This window comes from Larimichthys crocea, chromosome X (assembly GCF_000972845.2).
Source record: "Larimichthys crocea isolate SSNF chromosome X, L_crocea_2.0, whole genome shotgun sequence".
NCBI lineage: Eukaryota > Metazoa > Chordata > Actinopteri > Sciaenidae > Larimichthys > Larimichthys crocea.
In genome coordinates, this window is record NC_040020.1 from 16,354,068 (window position 1) to 16,379,252 (window position 25,185).

The following is a 25,185-nucleotide window of genomic DNA, read 5'->3' on the forward strand; positions in this document are numbered from 1 at the left end:
AAGGATTACATGCTACAGTCCGTTTCGGGGCTACGTTAAAACTTATTTTCTCCACTTGTCACTCAGACACAAAGAGACTGGAAAATAGGTCCCAGGTTAAAAAATACTCTTTATTTAATCGAGTGCTGTAAATGTCTAAACACAACCACCAAGAAGTTTTAGAATGCTACATTTGCCACAAGTAGATATTGTTTTACGGAAATTGGAGATTTTGGTGGGATAAAGATGAAATAAGTTGCAAATGAATTAACATCACAGATGTTTGTGACAAATTCTATACGATGCATGGTGTCATAGCTCACTATGCTCATGCATATTCATATACAATAGTTTGTATGAATTTTTTGCTATATATTGATTGAATTCCCTTTTTTGAGCACCCAGGCATCATTCAGCCTGCTTCAGGTCCGCTGATGATCCACGTGTTCACTGATTTTTAGCTGCGGCCAGAGCCATGGCTCCTCCGGAACATGTGGGTGAGGTCATGGATATCACATCCATGTTTATACTGTCTATGGGTACAACAAGGCTGGCTGAGTTTAAATATCTTAAATACCCGCTCTTGGATTAGATGCAGTATTCTTTTGGAAGACTTGAACCCTGCTGGCTTTCTTCTGCCAGTTCATGTTGTTCTGTGGTGTTGTGCTTCCATGCATCATACTTATTGTAAATGTATTCTGTTTTGAGTGTGCAGTTTTCTACCCCCCTACTCTGTGTTTACACATTTCAATTCCCCCTTCTTTTTCAACATTTTATTTTCATTTGGCAGCTTTCTTCAAGACGCTGTGTAAATAACTCATTTCCCTCTGATCCATGATCTGATGCACGCTCTCTTCAGCTCTCCCCAGGGGCCACAAGGAAACACTGCTGACACCTTCTTGAAGCTGCGGATTTACTCTGCTTTTGGGCTGTGTTCCCTCATGTTTGATGATCACTTGTCACTCTGTCTTGCTCCCTGGCAGATGGATAAATGGTGATGAATCCTGATCCTCCTCCTCTTGATCAGCTGGTTTCATGGGAGTTATGAAGAATCAGCCTCGTTTCTTTTTGTTTTGTAAATGGATTTATTTGTGCTTTTGTAGCATCGCCTTGAGGTCACATTTAGAAAACTTGTATTATTTATGCTTTTCTTATATTTTTGACAATTATACACTTAAAATACAAACTGGAACAAAGTGAACTAATTGAAATCTCAGCATTCCAATTGCTCTCCTTCTGCATTGTATAAAATCTAACAGAGTGGTGTTATTGTAGCAAAAACTCAAACACAAGCAGACATACCTTTACCTTCAAATGTTTGTGTCTGTGGTCACCAGTCCTTGCCGACCTGCAGGCGCGCAGATAGGTTTGAGAAACTGGGGGGGACGAAGCTCATGAAAATCATTACAAATTATTAACTGTCATCACACACAGAAACCCCCTCACAAAAATGCTAAACTCGTTTTAAAAAATGCTGAGAAACTGGGTGGGCTACGTGCGTTTAGTCAGTCCTTGTTAAACAGTAGGCCTATGCTCGTGCGTGGCGAGGAAAGTCAGATTAACATTAAAACGGCATTACGTTATTAATGTCCAACGAGGTATTTACATGTAGGCTACAGGCTACGCGGAGACAGAAGGCGAAAGTTTGTCTCTTGCCTCGTACGATTTTACTTTCACGAGAGGACATTGCTTCGAGACTCTCAGAAATGCAATGTGGTGTGATGAAGTATATATTTAAAAAGTACAATTTACTTACAGAAGTGACTTTTTGAAAAAATGACGCAATAGTCTTTTGCTTTTTTGTTGTCCTTCTCATCATGCCATGCCGTGCTGAACGTGCAGCTAGCTGTCCAAGTGATCAGTTGGTAACCGTGGCAACCAAAGTCGACGACGACTCCACACTCTTTGCTGCACAGTCCAAACGAGTCACTTGCTTGATGCGTACGCGTTGTTACACACAACGCATGCACATCAGCACACACCTCAGTAAACCAAATATTATGTTAATTCATATTTTGGTTTCCTCGTGATGCTTGAATCAGAAGATTTGAAGAAGACAAAGTTTAAAAAAACAAACAAAAAAAAACAAAACGTTAAGCTACATAAAAGTGGGTGGGACGGATCTACGGTCATTCAAAAGTGGGGGTGTCATGACACACCTGACACACCCACTATCTGCGCCCCTGCCGACCTGTGGCTCTTTCCTACATGTCATTCTCCCGTCTCTCTCTCCCCGCATTCCTCCTCTCACTCTTCAGCTGTCTCTGTCGGAAATAAAGTTTGAAAAGACCAAAAAAATTATCTTAAAAAAAAATTAATAATGTTTTTGTGCATTGTTGAGTGTAATTTTCACGTCTCTGAAGTGAATAACTAACATAAATTGCTGGGTGTTATTTGACATTTAAACCTTGTGGGGGTACCTTTCAGTGTTGAATTGGTTGAATGAATGGTTCTTTATGCAGCTTGTTTTGACGCACATTTACTTCTAACCCTGCCATTGTTAAGCTATCCATGTTAATGGCATCCATTATTGAGGCTTACAATTATTGCCTCTTTCTACTGTAGACAGCTGTCTCGGACAAAATGTTAAATATAGTGCAGATAGTATTTAATGCCCATTCATTTTAAGTATGTCCTTTATGTATATTCTCTCTTGCTGGATCTACTTTTCCAATTTGCACATGCATATGGCAGTGTAATGACCCACAATTCATCATTTTGGTTACATGTTTTTTAGCTATTATTTTTTTTCTAAGTAAGATTCAATCAGGTGTTTCCTGCTGATTGTGTACTCTGATACTGATTGTAGTACCAGTTTGGTGAAGTAAACTTTAATTGTCATTTTAATTGGATAGATAAGTACATGTGGATGCAATGCCACAGCCAATAATTAGTTTATAATGAGAATTGCCTGATTCAGGGCCCCTGATATCTTAAAAGCAAAAAAAAAAAACAACAAAAAACACCTTTATTATTATGTTCTGTTATTGTTTATTAAGAAATGTGTGGGTGCATTTTGATCAGATTAGATTGAAGGTGACATCAAATTTTCCCACAAAGAAAAGTAAAATAATCCAAACATTGGCAAACAAAGTAGTGGGCTCATGCAGAATCCATCATTCAGAAACTGATAAAGACAAAATATGTTCAGGGGTTTAAACAAAATGTCTGACACTTTGGAATAAAATGTAAAAACAATAAATAAATAAAATAAATAAATAAATACTATTATTATACAAAAAAAGTAAAAAGTGCAAACAGAATCATATCAGATTGGGTCGCAGTGATCAGACCTCAGTGGGCGTAAATGGAGTCTGCATCTCTCTTCCATCCCAGACTAGTCCATCAAACGGAGCCCTTCTTCAATGGAGGAAAACTGTTGATCGAAGAGGCTGCCAGCTCGCCCTCTGTCTAGTTTGCACATTGAAATCCAGACGTAATGCAGGCAGAATCAAAATAATGAGAATGCTTATTAATACCAGGTGTGAATACAGAGGCCCTTGATGGGATGCCATTTACAAGATAACGTATCCAGATACAGATCACAAGTTAATGCCCGATGTAACTGTATTCATCTAAGTTCACTGTCAAGTCAGAATACTCCAAACCATCCATGCCAAGATATTTAGAAAATGAGTTGCCAGACTTCTATTACACTTGTTGTAGAAGTGTTTGGTCTTTGACCATTTTATTAGCGGCGCATTTGGGAAAAACAACAAATTCATCTTTATTTTTCTCATGTGCTACCTTCAGGCAACATTTCTATTACTGTAGGTGCAAAAGATTGGATGATTCTACAATATTTGCTTGGAACATTTATGCTGTTTAGATTTTTCTGTTGGTTTTTCTTGCAGTACCCTTCACCCTCAGGACAAAGCTAAGATAGAACAGCAAAATAGCCAGAATGGTGACCAATCTTTCCAGCACTCCCATATTGTGTGATGTAATGGATGCTGTACTATCTTCAAAGAGTCACCAAACATGACTTTAAACCTTTTTTTTTCTTTCTTTGTCTTGCGTGATATTTAAAGGTAAATTGCGTTGCACACAATCGTTGGATGTGTCTCGACTGTAATTGCAGTTCCCAACTAATTTAGCATTCACACTTGCTGTGAGTTTCATCATCTGCCAGGGCTCTGTTCAATAGGTCCCCTCTGAATAAATGACAACAAAGCAATGGGCAATTATAATAGAAAAATTGGTTTGTAAGATAACATCAAGTTGACTGTGAAGGAAACTTGCTGTCTTTTCCTAGTAGAGAAAGCAAGGCAGTGCTGGGAGTTGGGGAAAAAAAAACATTTGTGTGGGTGTCTGAAAGGTCGTCATTTTCTTTACTGAGGCAAGGTTCATGGCAACGCTATTACACAGGTTCTTGTTTATCATCAGCAGCACCATTCCCCGGCAGAAATAGCTCTGTGATTTAGATTCTGAGAGGAAACACTGAGGTGCTCTCTGCGTTGTCCTTCATCTCCTCCCATCTCAAATAGCCACTGTTGTCCTTCTGTTGGATGATCTGCTTATTGACCTTGCAAGGAGTTTACAGGGAACCAAAAAAAAAAAAAAAATCACAAACACAAAGTGACTGCTCAGAGCAAGGTTAGAGCAATGATTTCATGGTGTGTTTTATCTCAGAAGTATGCTTCTTTGCATAGCAATTTGTGCTGTGAAAAGTCATAGCTCCTCTCATGACGATAACTCAGAATGAATTAAACATGCAGGTATTTGTAATTCATGGAAATAGATATCTCTTCATTAAGTTAAAGCACGGTGTCACAGAATTTCTTGCAAAGCAGAATGTTGAAGCATTGCTTTGACATTTCCTCACCCCCCCCCCAGACACATGAAACATGATCTAAAGAAATGTTAAGACATCATAATCCATTTTAATGAAAGCAAAATGGCATATTGCTGACAGCAAGCATGGATGCTGAATTTCCTCTGTTGTCATTAACTTGTGTGAAGTGATATGTCTCACATTTATTATAAAACAATATTAATAAACACTATTCCTTTTCTGAAAATTGAAAAAAATAGCTGAATAAACAGTGTTTTAGAGCGCACACAGACTGACAGCATGTGTCAAACAATTGTAATCAAGAAAATCTATTTTATTAGCTCCTTTTTTTTTATTCAAGCAGTGCTAAGGTATTAGATCTCAACAAGTGACATTTTTTATCTGTTGCAGTCATATCCTATGAATTATGCAAATGAGTCCTCCTGAATTTTTAAAGAAGTGAAATGACTGTGCAGATTTAAAATGTAACTTTGTGTGTCTTTGTACAGGTTTGACTTTATTACTCATCAAACATGGTAGAGATGCATAACGTATGCACGCTGAACATTGTCCAAAATGATCCCAAATCAAAATACTGAAAACTAAAAAACTTCAACTATAACAGACTACTGTGTGAACTACTATTATACAACAAGTAGGTCCGACCGAGCAATCTGACTTGACATTTAGAATGTGCTCAAATCAGCATGACAGCACACCTGACTCATCACTAAAAATGTTAGTCTCCACATTGTCACATCCTGAAAATATATAACATGTAAATAGTCCACTGGATTAATAAAGTAATACATCTGAATTTACAATTTCAGCTTTCTTTAATGAATATTCTGTGTGTTACGGAGCTGTTAGACTGCCTCATTAATACAGATGTGCGCCTCGTTAATACAGGTGTGCGCCTCGTTAATACAGGTGTGTAATTCGCTAATACAGGTGTGTACCTCGTTAATAGAGGTAAAGGTGAACTAATATGGACTGAAGAGGAATATTTCGTAAGATAAAAACATGTTGATTCCATCGATCTCTGTACAATACATTTGGACTTTTGGACTACAACGCTGTGGAGTTAGTGGAAATGTTTCCATGTGTCCATGGAAAATGTATTTCTGAACAGATATCTTCGTCACTACAAGACTGAACTAGCAAAGCAGTTTAGTGTTTATATGTGCGCTATTTATTCAGTTTGGGAAACTTTGACGGGACTAGAAATTGCCTCCGTTGCTAGGTTGTTAAAAAAGCTCGGGCTACTTGCTGGAGTAGTGAACTGGGTTCCATTATGTATATCTATATCTACTGCTGTGACTGATTGTTTTCCAGGTCTTAGTCAGACCCCATGTATATCCATGGAAACGGAGATCAGATCAGAAACGGCGTGCAAAAGTTTATTTTGAGAGCAAATTGCCCCAAAACATGAATATCTTCTGATTATAGATTGTATCTAAGTTGGTAATTGTTGCATAATTGCAATATTACACTCGAGGGTGAGCTTTAACTTATTATTGGCACATCAGTGATGCTAACACTGACCGTATCGCTCAGATTTTATGGTGCCCGCAGCTTAATTTTTATAATATGTTATTTATGGCCTGCTAGGATTGTCAGATACTGCATGGCTGGAAGATTTGGCTTTTTTGATTGACATAATGAAGCATCTGAATGCACTCAACGTTAACCAATAAGGACATAACTGCTGTGACACAAAATATTACTTTCTGAATGATCTTGTGAAAAACAAGAGCAGGAGTGACACGTTTTAAACGTGTTAAATGTTAACAGACTTTGCATTACTCATAATAAGTCATGTTATAAATGAACATGAGGTTCAGATTTGTATCAACTTCATGCAAGTTTAACATGTTCCATACAATTTATCTGACTCCAGATGTGAAAGAAAGGCAGAACTGGTTTTTAGATTTGTTCACGTCGATTAGTTTAGATGGATACACTGCCATTACAAAAACAAAAAAAACAAGATAATAGTAACAATGAAATAAAATTGTTACAGAACAGCATTGGCATGTAACTTTTAATGGTATTTTTTTCATTTTTGATATGTTATTATTGGCCCCCGGGCATCTTCACATTGTCAAATCTGGCCCTCTTTAAAAGAGGTTTCTAGTGTAATATTGCTTAAATTCATACCCCAGTAGCACATTTTATATAAAAAGTGGACAGTTCAGCACTGCCAATGTGAAAGCCAATATTTTACACAGAACTTGAGGCAAATTTTGTATTCCTAAGTTCACTAGTATTGAGGTCTTCATATAGAATCTGCTTGGATTTGTTGACATTATGTCCATAAATATAAATAGAATTTTTCAAGAGAACAACTTCCCATCACCACCTCATCTTGCTCTAGTACTCTACTCTACAGATGACTGACAGATGACATGTCAGTCATCTGTGGTTGTCTATTTCTTCTGGACACAACAGCATTAAATGCTCAGAAACTGGACTCCTCAGCAGTAATAACACAGATGCACATGACTAATCAATTCCATATTTTGTCACCTGTTTCTGCTTTAACAGGGAGGAGCTGATGATCAGCTCATCGTTTGACTCTTTGGAGGTCCTGCTGGACTCGTTTGGGCCCGTCAGAGACTGCACCAAAGACAACGGAGGCTGCAGCCGCAACTTCCGCTGCATATCAGACCGAAAACTGGACTCCACTGGATGTGTGGTGAGTCATCGTTCTTTTATAAAAAGCTGACATACAGCACATTAGCTACAGTCATACAATGTGACGATCACTTTATAGAGTCTGTACATCCCTTTATGATTAATACCATGTGAGAGCATGGCTCTGAATGGGGACTTCTGATCTAATGCCCACTCATGTCTCTTCACTAGTCCATATTCAAATGTTGTATGAATGTCCTGTTGTGGTCATCAGTGTCTAAATCCTAAATCTACCAGCATGAATATTCATGAGCATATCTGCAGGCCAAGATGACCCATATCAAGGACAAGCAGCAGACCTGCTCTCTGTAATGTGTCTGAGTAGACAGTTTGACTTCGCCTCTTGTCTCATACACCGGCAACACATTCATTACCTCCAGGTGGTGCTTAGCAACCAGGAAATGTAGCAGCCAGGTTTGTTTTCTCCTCCATCTGTTGGGGACTCCAGTAATACCGTTCTTGTTATTTGCAGAATCTTAGCACCGTCTGCTAGTGTTTTGCTTCTCCTAAATCCTCCCCTTATATTGATAAGCTGTCAGGCACCCCCCCCCCCCAAACAATTTAATTTCTTTTCAAGTACTTTGATGTACTTGAGTAGAGCCTTTCAGGTGGGCTGGGGAGATGCTGTTTATGCAATCCAGTGCGCTTCATCTTATCTCTTAATGCACCTCAAGGAGGGAAATGGCTTGTGAGATGTGAGATTTTAATGGAAAAATGTTTCATTTCTAGATTAAAGCATAGTCATAATTACAAGCAATTATATATGTAGATGGTGTGCTAAACATTAGAACAGGGGGATAATAATTTTGGTCAGTGGACGGGCATGTAAAACACATGCTGAAGCACATTTATTCATTACTCCCAGGCTCTTTCATCATCTGGCTTTAATCAGTAAGTCTGAAACGAGATGCTAAGGCTGAGCAGCGGCGTATTCACTGCCGTTTCCCGACCTGTCTGTTCACTAATGCTTCTATCTCAAAGCTGAGTTAGAATCTTGCAAACCTTCATCTTAGGATTTAAAAGGTGAAAGGCACAAAATCACATGCACAAATAGCAATACAGCAGGTTTTTACAGTGTCTTTTACTACAGAATATTTTAGTTGATGCAGTTGTAGCAGAGATCTTTTCTTGTCAGAATATGATGGATCCAGCATAAATCATGGATGAAAGTCTACACTCCACTTTAACCCAGTAGGTGAAGTTTGCGTAGCTTCATTTGTTTGTTAGTGAAATGGTCCAACAAAAATGACTGTCAAGTATTTTTTGGGATCATGAGTGATGCTGCCAGTGGATTCAACAGCTACATGGGAGCACTAGTCTGTTATTGTCTGTCATTGGAATTGATGACTTTTTATCCAGCAGCATGTGAAGATGTGCTTCATACTGTAACCGTGACATTCGGCCCACACTAGATTGTCTCCTCTTTCGAGATTTTTGTTGCTGAGTTGCAACTTCAGAGGATCTTTAACAGCTCCGGTACAAAGAAGCTTCTTGACTATCAGCCGTTAGTACGTAGCTAATGCTATTAAGTTTCTGAGCTTTTTGAAGGCTTACTCATGTCTTTCATCTCAATGTTTCGAAAATTACTCTGTGTATTTCCCTTTAAATGTCATGATGTCACTGCTCAGGAAGATGAAATCACATGACCACATCATGCCTGTCACAGTGTTGATCAGGACATGGTGTTATCACAGATATCTCACATGTTGATAGATAAGAATTGAACCCTGTGAATAATAATGTCCACTGTCTGTTGCACCGACATTGCACTGGAATGTATCCATCCAATTTCCGTCTCGTCCGGAGAGATGACAGAGTGGAGATTTTCATCCAAGGCTTTGAAGTCTCACAGGCATTTGATTATGTTTTACTTAGTTACACATTCATTTTATTTCCCCTCTTCCCTCGTGAGAAGCATAAGAGAAGTCCAGATTTTTTTTTCCTTTACACATAATTACTGGATGCTTTTAAACAACAGCTTAGCCTCTTCATGTTGCAGTGTGTTGCAAATCCTTGCCAAAAGCAGCAGGAAAAAAAAATAAAAAATCCAATTTCTTCTCCCTGAAATTAGTCTCACTTGGATCCAAAAAAGAAACATTGAAAAGATTTTTTGCCAGCGCTTTGAGGTGTCATGAGACTCTCCTTTTGTATTCTATTAATTATTTATTGTCCTGTTATATTTTCATCCCTTGAGCATGTTGAAGAATACTGTGATGTTTTTTTTCTAAGAACCTTTAGCGAAAAAAAAAGAACAAAGTGAATATCTGTACTTACTTCTAATACTTATCCCTTAATGTTTCTGTTTTTCCATCATTTGTGAATGTTCACTAAGCCCCACTGTAGCTTCAAATGAAACCGAAATTCATCCCCAGAATAAATCTATCATTTCACACTTCAGCAGAGCCTCCTTGAGAAGGAGCTGGACAATATGTAAGACAAGATGAAAGTGATTATGAGAGCACCGTGGAGAATAAATACATGTTATTTAGAAGCAGGAAGCTCAGGACTGAATGTTTCATTTTTCTGCCACTGTTACTGTACATGCCCATGCTGCAGTGTCAGGACTGTGCTAATGTTCAACAGAATAGAGGAACAACTACACATTATGTGTCTTGAGGACATTTTTTTCACCTGGCTGTATATGGATTATCAAACAGGCTGACCTTTTATCTGCTGTTTCATTCCTTAATATTTCTACATGTCTATAGCATTAGATGTACTGTATTGCTAACTTATGAAATATCGGGTGAAGTCTGATGAGAGCGGCTTTCATTCTGCTAAACTTAAGATCAGTTTAGGAGGAGATTCTCTGCCTCCGGCGAGCTGGTTGAAAACACATATTTAAAAAGCAGGTGGTGGTTGGAGTTAACATTTACTCTTAAGTGCAACACAGAAACGCTGTATCTAATGATTTAGGTTACCAGATGATATTGTTAAACAGATTATTATAAAGTGAGCAGTGAAACACCAAATTGAGGGGGTTCATCATATTCATCCTCGCAGCATTTGCAGCAACTGGAGTGTTTTTGCAGCTCACAAAGAGCTCAAATCAGCCTTTTTGCTACTCAGCAAGTTCAATGTCCAAATCACAAGTTGTTTTCATTTAAATAAAAAAACAACTTCCTCTTTAATTTGATACTAAATATGTGACATCTGTAGCTTTTCTTTTTTAAACTCATTTGATTCAAGACACATCCTTGAATTTATGTGAATGTGATTTGAGCAAAACATTTGAACTCACAATGTCTTTTTCCACGGTGCCTGATGGGTCAGGATCTTCTTCACAGCACAATCTTGCAGCCTCCATAAGATTGTAAGCCCAGTGGTGCTTTGCCAGTGGAGCCATTTTTAGATTGACTAGACTGGATAGACTTTAAAATATAGTGGAAGTGCTGGTCATTGATCGGAATCAGAATCAGAAATACTTTAATAATCCCAGGGGGAAATTATTTTTTGTTACTATACTCCAGTATAAAAACAAACAGAAACAACATATATTAAAAGATCCAATGGTGCTGCAGGCAGATGTTGGTTTGCAGAGGGAGGGATGGACAGGACAACGATGCCGACATGTGGGATCTCTCTATAAGCCTGTCCCGTCTCGACCCTCCTCTGCATCCTCAGTGTGTTTTCCTCCAGAGTTCAGCTGGTATATCGGCTGGTCTTGCTACTATGCCGGCCGGCATTACCGCGATCAGCTGTTCCCCGGAGTAAACAAAGTTAGCATGTCCAGGTGGAAGCGGCATTTAAAAAACAACACAGAGAAAAAACACAACAAAAACATGACAAAAACACGACAAAAAGCACAAAACCTATGCAAAAATAACCCTGCCAGAGAGGGCAGGACTCCACAGAGCCACAGTGAAGAAAACAAAAACAAACAAAAGAGAAAAAAGCCAAAAAGTCAAAATGCGACCTCAAAGGCTGGAGGAGCGAACAGGCAGCGTGCAGCTTTCGCGCATGCTCAAATAAAGAAAAAAAAACTTTATTACAATACAAAGCTCAGGACTTTATTTCCTGTGTTCTGATGCACTGGGAATCATTTTAAAATGGTACTCATATGTAAATATTTATGGACTGCAGTACAGTAACCGCATCTTTCATCACATTGTTTTTCCTTGCTCTAATTTGTCTCCTCATATGTATTTTCTGGTTATTGATCATGTTAATGAAATAAACTGGTGCAAAAGTTTAAGCTGTGTTGCAGTTTATCGAGGACAGCCAGGATTTCACAGGTAGAGTCGAGCCGCGGTCGCGGAGGACACTATGGAATCGTATTACTGAGCGAGTGCCTCTCTGCGCCGTCTCTCCGTGTCTTTCTCGAGCTCGCCGATCCCACCTCAGCCCTCGGCTGCATTCTTCTGGCCTCTCCTTCATTTGCTGAATCAGGCCTAGACGACAACGCTGCTGCCTTAGTGAATCAGACAGTAATTACACACAGATTGCGAGTGCAAATTGAATGAAAGAGGCAGCACAAATTTGCCCTACACTTTTATTTATGTAAAGCTGGCCCTGAATGTACACAATTATCACAAAGAAGATGTAGATGGGAAGAGGCAGGTGAGGTTAACGAATCGTTTTGCAAGTGGTTGATCTCTGCCTGGCTGCAGCTTTAATGTGAAAAGCTGGCCATATTTGTTGAATATCTGCCGATTACATTGATTTAGATTTCCTGTCACACGGAGTGGTATTCACTTTGAAAGAGGCCTCATTATTATGCTGTTTATCTAACCACCACCTCTTAGCATCAGTCACCGCTCTTGAGCTACACATACACATCATACACACATCCCATTCCTGTCCATCATCACACAGCGCCGTTCCCAGCTGCCGTTGCATATATTACTGTGTGTTTTAGTAATTATCTTGTGACTGTCGAGCTTATAAATGAGCCTCTCATCCATCTAATCAGGGTGGTAAACTGGCTGGGCCCCAGCGCTCTGATTCCACCCTAATCAATTAACACCTTGTCTGAGTCCGCGCTGCCAGTAGCTGTCCTGTCTGCATTTAATATCTTTCCTTGTGCGAGAGTCGACTGACGCTGGCGGTATGTGCTGACCGACCCGCTCCGTCTCGCTGATGTATTGCACTCCTGGGGAGAGGCGGCGTGTGGCGCCTGTGGAAGTGAGAGCGTAATAATCACAGGATGATTGTGAGATTAATTAGCTTCGTCTTGTCACTTGTCTGCCCTGCAAAATGGTGGAAAACAAGGATGTTGTTGACAGAGCAGATTGCCACCAGGATTGAATGACGAGAATAGCTGGGTGCCATCCAAACAGCTCGAACAGTGTGTGTATATGTGTGAGGTGCTTGATATATAAACCTGCAGTACACAAGAAATGCAGCTCATTAGTGCTGTTTTAGTACTTTTTGCAGCTGTTTGTGTTGTGCGTCTGCTTCCTAGAACTATACTACGGCGGAAGAAAGGCTTGTGTGAGTACAAGGTGGAAACAAGCGGATGATTAACGCTGTGTTTGTAGTGACGGTACAGTGTGTCCACAGAGTGGCCGGATTCTGGTCTCATATTTAAACCTCCAGATATATTTGTATGTGCCATGTTATAATAAATGACATCTCGTTTTCTTGATGATGGGTTGGACAGGAGAGGTCACTCCAACGAGAGAAGGTTCCTCTGCAGTGTGTGTGTGTGTGTCCATGTGTTGTATCGTGTAAGATTTACAGAGGTCGGAAAAGTTCCGGTGTTCTATTAGTGGAAACTTTTATGCTTGGAAAGTCAAAGAGAAGAGACACCTTCACTGAGTTCAGTTTCAGTGGGATTGTTTGAAATGCATTTTTCACAACATATCTCTGCCCCAAAGACAGTTGGTCTTTCCTGTGCTTTTTATCTTAGCTTTTATTTTGCTGTAACCCAGAATCAGGAGGTGAGAGAATCTTCAGGGTTATTGTCTTTGGGTTTTATCGGAGACTATAAAAATTGAGAATATTGTGAAGGTTTAGTTCAAAAGGTGACCCAAATGCAGATGGTTTCGAGAAGGTGAACTGAAAAAAAGGTAACTCTCATGACTTAGCAGGCAGGGTAACTGAAAATAACTATAGGCAGCAGAGAAGTAAAAAGCTTAGTCCAACAAAGAAAAATCCAGAAAGTAACTGACGTACAGAAGCAGGAACACAAAGACATCAGAACACCATGACGCAGGTTACCTGACAACTGAAAGAGGAAAAACACATCCACTTAACTAAATACACTAAATACAAAAGAACTAGTGACACAGACAGGAAGTTAAGCTCTTTAAACACAAAACAGAAAGTAAAATAAAATTAAACCCCAAACTATTACTGATATACATTCATGCTACAGATGTTTCATGTAAGATCATCGCTACATTCTTCTAAATTTTGATAATACATTGACCAGACACACACTGCAATTTCATCAACCCGAAACTAAAAAATAAAGCAAGATACAGCGAGTTGGTGTACAAATGGTCTCAGATATAAAAGAACTCTGCCTATCAGAACATCGACAGCCTCGTGAATCCCATCAACACATTGCACTCCTGGCAGGTTCGTGACGGCTTACCCGATGAAGTACTGCACTTCCATGAAGATGGAGGGCGTGCAGGAAGCGTATGCATATACTGGCTTTTAGTCCTTCATATGGGTCTAACTCAAGACAGGCTTAATCTTACAAATTCCTTATGATAAATATCTAGATTGCATGGATTACTCACTCCTATGTACTCCCTGTGACTGGTCAACTGAATTTTCTGTGTAAAATCTGTAGACTTCCCCTTTAATGAAAGAACAGTAAGGTCATTTGTTTGTTGTGCTTAACTTATAGAATATAATACTAAACCAACAGTTGTTGTTCAGATATGCTTTGACAACTTTATAATTCAGAAGGTGAAACATGAATGCACAAAAAACACCCTGAACATGTGGCTTCCACAGAAATACAAGAGTATAATGTCTGTTTGGGACGATTATCTACTTATCCCGTCAAATTACAACCTCTATTGTCACACAATCATCCAGGAAAAACACAGGGCACAGTAAGAAGGTCCTCTTGTGACAAAGAAGAGGTACTTGTTGGTAACCCTTCAGTAAAAATCTATAGAAAACGAGAACAAGGAGCCTCATTCATCAACCAAGTAATATGTGTTTTGTTTTTTCTTCCACATGATGCATTCAGCAGTTCCAGTTCAAACTAGATCATGCCATTATTTTGTAAAAACCCACACAAACCACGATGCTAATCCAGACTGCACACAACCCAAAGTACACATTATGTACAACATAACAACACAATACACAGTTACATCTACCTTTCTGACCAGAGAGTGTTTTTTAATAATAATTCTGGACAGCACCATGCTGCATGCTGCAGGAGAAAGCATTTCCTCTCACCACTTCGAATTGGCGTAGTTCCCCTTAGGCAGCAAAAAGCAATCTTGACTGGGATCACATTTTGGGACACTAAGCAGTGTTGAGTGGAGTCAATACCTGGCAGAGATATAGCTAGACCTCAGCCCTAAAGAGGGATAGGAGCACATTAGATTGTCACTACTGATGTTTTCTCTCCTCGGGTCATTGGATTTATGTGAGAGTGTATGTGTTTAGACTCAGAGGGTTGATAAAAGCATCTCCTGAAGATTAGTTACTGTAGGGGTCAATACGTATGAATGAATGGATTCTTTTAGAGACCGTTGAATGGATTTTTTTTTTTTTTTTTTTATATTCATGAAGGAGTTTTCATTTAAAATAATAACACACAACACTGTAACGGTAAATCAGATAAGAGTATTGCAATAAAATAAAAAAAAGATATTTGAATTTGATTGAAGTCAGGAGTCAGCTACAGTATGACCAACACTATATATTCACTATTGTCGACACTGGTAAAGACATTTAAGTTGTCAGTTACTACCAGGGGTCTAATTTCCACTGGAGATTGCGGGAGCGTGTCCCTTTCCCTTCTGGAAATCATTAGATTTCTGATTGCACCAAGCAGTTTGCAGTTTCAGTTTGATTTACTTCATAAAATCCCCATAAACAGTTTCAGTTTCCTCTGATTGTCCAGCTGCTAAAATGCAGATGACACACGAGAGGAGGTGATAAAAATGCAAATATGCTCATCTGAGGTTCCTTCAATTATTCCCAATAGCTCACAACGGTTAGGCAGCAGTGAGTGATGTTTGGGTGGGCAGTAGCTGTGACACACGGCTCATTGAACCGACTAGTAAAAAGCGATTTTAGATACCGAAAGCAACAACGGAGGTCACATTATGAATGTTATCTAGCATCATTAGCTGCTAGCTAACTATAGCATGCAACTTGCATATACAAGACAGCAGGTGCTTTATACCTTATATTTGGACTGCTGGATTGGGGAAGATGTACCTAAGCCAGAACACAAAGCTCGATCTTAAAGTCCATCTGCATTTCAACCCTCACCTACGGTCATAAGCTTTGGGTAGTGATCACAAGAATAAGATCGCAAATACAAGTGGCTGACATTAGTTTCCTCTGTTGGGTGCCTGTGCTCGGCCTTAGAGATAGGATTGGGAACGCAGACATCTAGAGGGAGCTCAAAGTAGAGCCGCTGTTTATGTTGAAAGGAGCCAGCTAAGGTGGTTCGGGCATCTGATTAGGATGCCCCCTGAGCACCTTTCTTTGGAGATATTCTGGGCAGACCCAGAACCTGCTGGAGGGGCTACATATCACATCTGATCAGGGAACTCCACAGAATCCCCTAGGAAGAACTAGAATGTGTTGCTAGGGAAAGCGATGTCTGGAACACCCTGCTAAACCTGCTGCCAATGTGACGCAACCCTGGACAAGCAGAAGGAAAATGGATGGAAAACTTTCACTGCAAATTACAAGGACAAGAAAGGTCCACGCCATGGTAAAAACATTTACATAGACATTCATTCAACGTAGGGTTGAAGACAGAAGTAGATAGTAGATGTCGTAAAGATGGGTGCAGTTCTGAGGGATGGTCACCTGATCGCCCACAGCTCATTGCTGGAGGTTGCTTTTAGAAAATAGTTTTCTAAAAAGACACTCGACTTGAACACCAACCAAAGATAAGGAAATAGATAATGAAATTAAAATTATTCCTTAAATTAAAAAACAAACAAACCTTATTTTAAGTAAGAAAAAGAAGATGATTTTAAAGTAGGGTTATATGTAGGTAGCAGAGTTCTTCCAATTATGCTCACATTTGCTCCATGGTATTTTGTCAGGAGTAAAATGTATTTTCAAATCTAAAATTGAACAAACCGATGGAAACCTTATGCAGTGCAGAATGTCTTCTTCTAAACATGTTGTCCTTGTCCACTAAATTTAACAAGGTTCGCTCTGACTCATTCTTTCAACTTTAACAAGGTTGAAACTTCCTTTTCCAAACTGAAGAGAACATTTTGCGTAAATCATTTAGGACACTGAAAAATCATCATCAAAATTCATCAAGCATATGATTGTGAGCCACTTAAAACAATCACACATATACAAAAAACAGCATATTGCCCATGTTGCCTGGATTCTGTTAGAAGTTCCTTTGCTTGTCTGTCAGTCTAATGTGTATAAACTTATGTAGCACTGACCTGTATTTGACTTTAACTTCAGAACCTCAGATAATCCTGTTGAAAAATCTATGCTTGGTCATAGACCAATGAGTGTCTGGAAACAGCAGAAAGAACTACACCATCTCATTAGATCACCAAACTTCAAACTTGAAGTCAGACTAAAGCAGGCTCTTGCCACACAGTATAAATAATTCTTGTCATTCTAAGAGTAATATATAGGTTTGTTATGAATTCTGCTCATAGTAATAATGTTTTTTTTTTCTTCCTTAAGTTAGAAAAGAAAGTTCTAACCACTAATTTACCAAGAGGGAGCATTGCTCTCACATTCTTTAAGTCCATCAAGTAAATGACATTCATTGACGTGCTTTGCTGTTGCAGTTGACTACAGTTTAACACAGATTGTTAGATCATTAAAGTTTTAGATGAAACGTGTCAGATTTAGTGATGCTAACAGGACGCCATCAGCCCAAGCTGTCAATGAATGAAAAGACCTCTGGTTGGAAAATATGGTCTCTCTTTAGGAGAGGTCTTCAGTTGCAGCAGTGTCCATTCGACCTCAAGCACCCTCCCTGTTGTGCTTTTTGCACTTAGCTGTGAAGGAGGTGAAAGGGGTTACTAAATGCTCAAGTTTTCCTGGACTGAACTTACTCACCATAACATCCACAGGTGGCCAGACCGACAGGGCAGAGTGTTCTGGGATAAGCTGACCTTTGACCCACGCTGCTTATCTCATCACACTGGCCTGTGGAAAACTCTCACAAGACAGCTATTAGGAAACATGAAAGGAAAGTGGATATGTTGGAATAATGTTTTAGGCTACAAAATGTGATTTCTTTAATAGACCTCCTCAGAATAGATAAGTTTTCTGTGTGAACTTGACACAAATGCTCCTGTGGGCTTCTCTCTCTGCAGTGCGGAAAAAAACAACAACAACAAAAAAAACCTTTTAAGTCTAATAAATATCTCATCCCAGTTCTGTGTTTGATGTATCAGTCAACATGCTTTTCAGTGCCAGGCGTAGACCTGTAATAGGATGTTTCATTATAGCTGGAAGTTATACTTGGCCTTAATATACTGTACATGCTTACCCAGGAGAAATACTGTACTCGGCCATACAGCAAAATAAGCCTCACCAGAAAAAAACGGGTGTATAGGTCGTTTGTGCAAGCAGCTTATTATGGCCCAGATTTATATTACTCTAGTGGCTGTGGTAATCATGAGCAAAGGAGGAGGTCAGGTGAGGGGTGGGTCAAGCCCAGCCAGTGTTCATCCAGGAGACCACTGCACGTGCCATGGCATGGCAAAAGATTTCTTGGAGAGAGGTCAGAGGGGTGAACTACAAGACGCAAGATGGACATATCCAGGCTTTTTTTGTGTATTAGCTGGCTCTACAAAACCTAAAACCCCAGTCCGAGATTATGATTATGACGACAGTGGTTATTAAATTTCTTTATTAACTTAGCTGCTCTCTGCACATTCACAGAAAACAGAGAATTTGACATGTCTTTTGACTATTTTTCCATCCAAAACAGACCAATCACGTCACCTACTTCGTTATTCGTTCGTTGCAAATAAAACAAGAGAAATGCTGGCAGAATATTGTTAATCAACTCAAAGTGCTCTCAATGTCAATGTTTTTTATTTCTACGGTGACAACTGAACACTGAGCTCTTAAACTTTAAACTTGATTTAAACAAACTGATTTCAACATTATGCTCTGGCACTGTGCCATAATAAAGGAGACAGTAAAATAGCTTCAGTTTTTGACCAAATCAGAGTGAAATGAATTTAATTGATTCAACATTATCCGACATTAACAGACTTACTACACAAATCAATTTTTTAATCTGTGTGTGAAACAGACTAAACACAAAAAAACTCATCCAAAGTGGCCTATTAATGTGCCTTCATCATATCATCTGAATAAAACAGGAAACTACATTCCCCACAAAATAATTATCGAAGCAATTTGGTAATACAAAAATCATTTCTAGGAGAGAGGGTTCAAAATCCATGACACAATGCTACAGTTGCAGCACTGCTTCGTTCTGTGACATCACTAACATACGGCTCAATAAGTTTGCACATTTAAGGTCTTCTTTCGGCAGAGAATCCACATCACTCAGAAAATATCACCAAGAAAGGAATTAGTAAACAGGCTGTGCTTTAAAAAGCTGATTTAAATCTGAATAGAACCTCAGAACCAGGTCAGGTGTGCAGCATCAATTATAATGGTCTTGCTAATCTAGTCAGACTAAACGAAAGAAACCTTTGTGAAACTCAACACAGCTCACTAACACAGTCATTTCGCTTCATAGTTAACCTCTGGGAAGCAGGGACAGGCATAAGAAGTTTTGCCTCTAACATTTGGACATGGTTGGATGACGAGTTGTGACAACTTTGCTTAAAGAATACATCGGCCTAACAACACTGTTCCACTTTCCCTTCGCATCTAAGAGACAACAGACATTATTCACACAGCCACAGGAGGTCCGTGTCAGGTCAATGTAAACATAAGTCACATTGAGCGTTTAAACAAATGACCACTGGTGTCACTTTTGTGGTGAGGCCACTGTAATTGAAATAACAACAACAGAAATAAGTACAGATATGGAAACATAATAAGACACTGCTATGGAGTGATGCCCTAAAGCTACTTCTGATATGACCTTTTCATTGCATATATACAATACACAGCCAACAGAAATGTGGACATGAAGTCACTGAAATACATCCATGTAAAAATGTTACAATATGTTGCAAAACTTGCTTTTTTGAAATATTAGTTTTATTTACTTACCACTCTACAACCATTACGTCAGTATCTCCACAGTATCTCCATATTATAATTATTTCAGTTCACCAAAATAAATATATTTAGAAAAATGGATCAAATCATTTTTCAAAGCATAAATGAGTGTGTTTTAAGACTGTTGAATGAATCAAGAAGGATGATTCATACTGAATGCATTACCTGACTGTCGAAGCCCTCAATCATTGTTTTTCTACAACGATATGCCTATCTGACAAATTTGAAAAGTGCCTATCTTATCCAGTAGCTCTCGTGGGGATTTGTTGCTGTTTGGCAATGGCACAGTGCTTATTCCCTTAAGCCTCAAAAGCACTGCAGGAATTTATCTCCATTAAGAAACAGGATTAAAAGGCATGGTGGTTCAAGGGGTTTTCCAGAGTGGGCTTTATACCGCTAGCTCCGGCAGGGCAGACAACACTCTCACTCACTGTCAAGTTATTAAATGGCCTAAGATAAATGGTGATTACTTTGCCTACAAAGAACCTTTTGTTAGTGTCACTGCGTGGTCATTATCTGTTAACCTGTGCATCATTTGGATATGAAATATGCCCGTTTACAGTCAGATCCTATACCTTAATTGTAGATTCTGACAACATTAACTAGGACACACTGATTAGTACAGTCACTCACTTTTTTTGCAATTATTTTTCTTTTTTTCTTTTTTTTTATTCATCAAGTAACAAATATTTGTTAAACTGCTGAACAGATTCAACTCTTGGGCCTAAAGACTGAAGCACTCAACACCAAATTAGCATCTAGCTGAAGAGTATCTGCCATTTTCAGTTGTGGAAAGTAGCTTGTCTTTGACTCAGTCACCTTTGTTCCAAGACTTTATAATGTGAATGTGTGACTTGAGACAGAAAGTTTGAAAGTCCACTGAGACCTCGGATGATCTCTGCTGGTGTCAGCGATTATACACCTGTCTGAACACAGCTCTCTACAGCCATCACTCAAAGCCTTTTTGAATTGCACTACATAACATGCTGACCTACGACAAGCAACAATACAAAAGCACGTCAGTCTAAAAACATGCTATGACACACTGTAAGGAGCTGTTGTGTCTTACAGTGCCATATACTTTATGAAGCCGTATTGCTATGTTGTGTCCCAAGTTACTTCTGATTTTTAAAGCATAGGGACATGCATAACGAAGTTCTTAACCTTTCCAGTGTTACACAATGCATTTAGTCATTATATTCCAAGTAAGAGCTCATTATGCTCAGAATTATGTCATATGGATATCATATCAATGTAGATAATCCTGCAATGCATAAAATAAATAAATAAACCCAAATATCACATTGTCACAAACCCAGAAGCTAAATTTAAGAAACACCTGCGTTCACACCGTCTACCTAAGCCGTCCAAACTTTTGTTAAAAACTTTTAATCTGGATTACTTCCTCATTATGCCAGCCATGAGTCAAAGTACTCCACCTTTCATGGCCACAGACTCATTCCAAAAACAACCAAGTTTTTAATCAGATAAATTTTTAACAGATCTGGGGACTGCTTTCTTGGGGAGTAGTTTTATACAGAGGATTATCAATGATTTGCCCAGGATTAAAGACCAGATTTGTGGAAATCTCAAGTGATAACAATCCACAGACAAAGACTCCGGTGGGTGCATATTCTTGTTATGATTATTATGCTATGGACAGCTGGAAAATGGCCTAGAGTTATCACTATTCCGGCATGTCGGAAGCCTATTATGGCAGTCAATAACTCGAGCTATCTGTGGCTGGCAAGCTACAGTGCAGCAGCCCATCAATACAAATTTCTCTCAGCCTGCGCTACATATCCACACATCCACTGACTGCATTGATTTAAAGGTGCCACAGATGTGTTAGGAGATTCAATGTCTCATGTGCTCTTTGCATTACAGGTTATAAATCATTTGTCACAACAGCCTCTTCACGGAGTGACAAAGCCAATATCAGTTTATCAAGAGAGCCAAACCAGGGACCACTCATTCAACACGAGTCCCCGTTCGGCACTGGTGCTACAACAAAAACATAGCTGCTTCAGAGATCTTTACTTAAGATGGATGCGCCAAGGCAGTTATACAATCGATCAATCATCTGCTGCCACTTTTAGCACAGTCATGACAAACCTGATGAGGCCCAGTAGTGAACTGCAGTAAGCATATTGCTTGTAATACGGACATACTTAACTAAATTGGTTTGTCAGGCAGTTGAGTAGCTCAACAACCTGTTTCCAAATGAGAATTCACCTCTCCTGAGCCAGTGTGAATTTATGGTAGTGACAGTGACGGTCCAGTGACAGTCTACTTATCTGAAAAGTAGCAGTTCGTCACTTGGCACACACTGTTGTGGAAAAATTGCTGAAGTCAAAGGTCAATGGTGAGGTCAGGAAGGAAGAAAGTGTACAGGAGCCTCTGATGTCTTATGCTGTATTATTTACTGAAGCTTGGCCAAGGAGAATTAGAGACACTCTAATAAGTTCATCAGAAGTGCCTGAGTCGGTCTCACATTCTGCCAAACTCATGCTGGTGGTCAGACTTTAAACCCAAAGATAACACCACAAATGCTATACGCCCAGAATTATCCAAAGTGAATGTCTTTACCCATGCAGGTGTTATTGTCAGCATATTCTAGTCTGGAGACACAGATGTCTGTTTACATCAATTGGAATGTCAATGGCAGCTATCTATTATGTCTTGGAAGGCAGCAATAGACTGGCACCTACTGTTTTCAACCAAAGCCAAACAACTAATACTGCTGAGGACCTCAAGGCCCACACGTGACCTTGTGTAACCTAAGGACAGAAAATTTCATAACACACACCGTTACAGTCTCATATGGTAAAACTCTTGGTGGCATTTCTGTTACAAATCACATGTAAAGCCTCAGTAAGCCTAACCCTACGGAAGCTTGACTTTATTCTAGGTTGTCAGAATCAGCATATCAACCAACTAGAAACATCATGACACCTGCCCTCCCTTTCTTTTATTGCCTTCCAGCTGGACAACCTCTGCTTTCCAGACCCTGTCATTCTCCATCTCTCACCAAACGTTCTTAGTGTGGCCCCATTTTTTCCCGTAACCTGATCGCCATACCTACTTCTACCTACTATCCAATTGCTTTTCATTTCTTCAGTTACTGCCCTAGTATAAATAGCACTTATGTATACATCTGCTCTATAGCCCTTGACAGATTGTGTGTTGCCTCCTTGTAATAGCTTTTCAGACTTACGTGTCAGTATCCTACTCCTGTCACTGTCACCCTGCACAACCTTCTACCTGGGGCCAGTCTTTGGCCTGCCTTTTGTACTTTTGTACCATTCAGGGTTATTTTCATGGTGGTACTGTATTCTTGTTGCCAAATGTAAGCCTGTTGACCATAGTTCTAAGAATATTTTGACCAAATGAGTAAACAAACTGCAGTAGCTGAACTAGCACACACTATAGGTGGTCAGCTCCCTACACTTAACCCCTTGTCTTTTTCGACTTCATCTCCAATGTACTGTGGTATTTGAAACACTCCCTGAAGACTTCCTCTCCTCCATCTTTGAAGCTAAAAACACTTACTATCAAAATCCTTTTTTAACCTCTGGGAGATGTTTTGATGAGCTTCCGTTCATGAAACCTAAAATGTATATGAGGAAGCGGGGGAGCCAAAATGCCGTGTCATCAATTTTGAATGGAGAAAAAAAATTGGTACCTCTCAACAGATTTTGGAGTAGTTTCAGCTCATACAGTAAAATGGTTGGGGCTTAAACAAGTCATGTTAAGCTCGTCACATCAGGCTTACGAGCAAAAATACTAATTTATTTAATGATCAAAAATCCTAGAAATTTAAAAAGAAAAATGTTCACATTTATGTATTATATTTTAGTTGGGTATCCTGGCCAAATTTGACAATTTTCACCACCACCAACCAGTCATAGTTCTTCAAGAGAAATATCAAATTATCCCTGACACATTTGAACAAATGAACATGGCTTCTCATACAGGTGGTCCAGGCTCAGTAGAGTAAAAGAAAATGACCATGTTTTGAAAGCTTCCATGACTTTGGCATGACTCAGCAGAGTTAAAGAGTACAGTCATAGTAAATTTGCATTCTACAAAATGATAATAATAATAACCAAGTGCAGTGCATTTTTAATAACATAATAACCAAGTGCAGTGTATTTTTACTGGGCATGTTCTTAATACCATACAAACTAGACTAGAAAAAAACGTAATGTTCCTTCACAAAAAAAGAAGTAGATTGGAATCCACAAACAGCACGCAGGCATTATTAGCCGAATGAGGCCTTAATCATAAAAGTAAGCAGTTGGTGATCCCTCAGTGCTGAGAGGAAACCAGCTGTCTAGTCACTGTTCTGGGGTTAGCTGTACTTCATCAAAATTTCCTTTGAAGTAATAGCTGATAGAAAACATAATGTGACTTTGACTTGATAGGTCTATGAAAAAAGACTGTGGGGTGAGGGAACTGGGGTGAAGTCGTGTCTCACAGCTGTTTTGTAAATTTACTCTCGCACAGAGTGCATTTCAATTAAGATGTTGTTCACAGCTCTGTAAAAACTTCCTTCTTTTTTAGTCTTTTTTTTATTAATTTCTTGACATTAATCTGTGACTAAATGATTTGACTTCTCTTATCAAAAGTGGAGACAGTTCTCTCTGGATCATATGGAAATTAATTTAAACCTGCAGCATTGCCTCATTCCCCTCATGCCAGGAAAATAATTATTTTAAAGGGTTTCATTATAGATGAAACTGGTTGTCGGCCGTTTCATCACTGTTCTTGTCGTCCCCAGTGTCACACTAAATAATCAAGTGGTAGTTTCATGCAAAAGCTTTCTCTAACATAAAAGAAACAACTTTCTTTGTGAGTATTGATTACGTGCTAAAGAATTTGCCTGCTGTGGCTGAATGTTTAATGTGTTAACCAGGGGCAGGGGAAATCCTGTAGTAAGACACAATACCACAAGAGAGCAGTAACTGGATGGATGCGCAGGAGATGAATTGTTCCTTAAGTGATCTCCTGATTTCTACTATAAGGTTGACATTTATGGTTTTGGTTTAAATATATTGTCATCAGATAGGTTGCTGTGGATTTTGGACATTCCCAAGAAGATGAATTATACTATCTTTGGTTAGCACTTACAAACGATCATCAAATCAGAAACATTGGTAATGATCAAATACAAGACAGGTTTTTTTTTTAATTACTTAGCTTAAAGCATCACTCCAGAGTTGTCCTACAGTCTGCTTCTCAGAGGAGGCTGTGTATTTACCTGTAGGAAAGCCTACACCTGATGCTATGTTGTGTAATCTGAATTATGATTAATTATAAATAGATTAAGTATTGTTACATATATCAAATTTATGTTCCATTGTTTAAGTTTTGTT

General features: G+C 39.1%; 1 protein-coding gene across 4 annotated transcripts in view; it reads left to right on the forward strand.

Annotated features, from left to right (window-relative positions):
* The window catches only part of astn1 (astrotactin 1), a 369,281-nt gene that overhangs the window by 135,566 nt on the left and 208,530 nt on the right, over positions 1-25,185 (forward strand). For all 4 annotated transcript variants that reach the window (XM_027282875.1, XM_027282876.1, XM_027282877.1 and 1 more), the window contains one exon: positions 7,301-7,451. In XM_027282875.1, the coding sequence (XP_027138676.1) occupies positions 7,301-7,451 (151 nt within the window). The remainder of the gene's footprint in view (positions 1-7,300; positions 7,452-25,185) is intronic.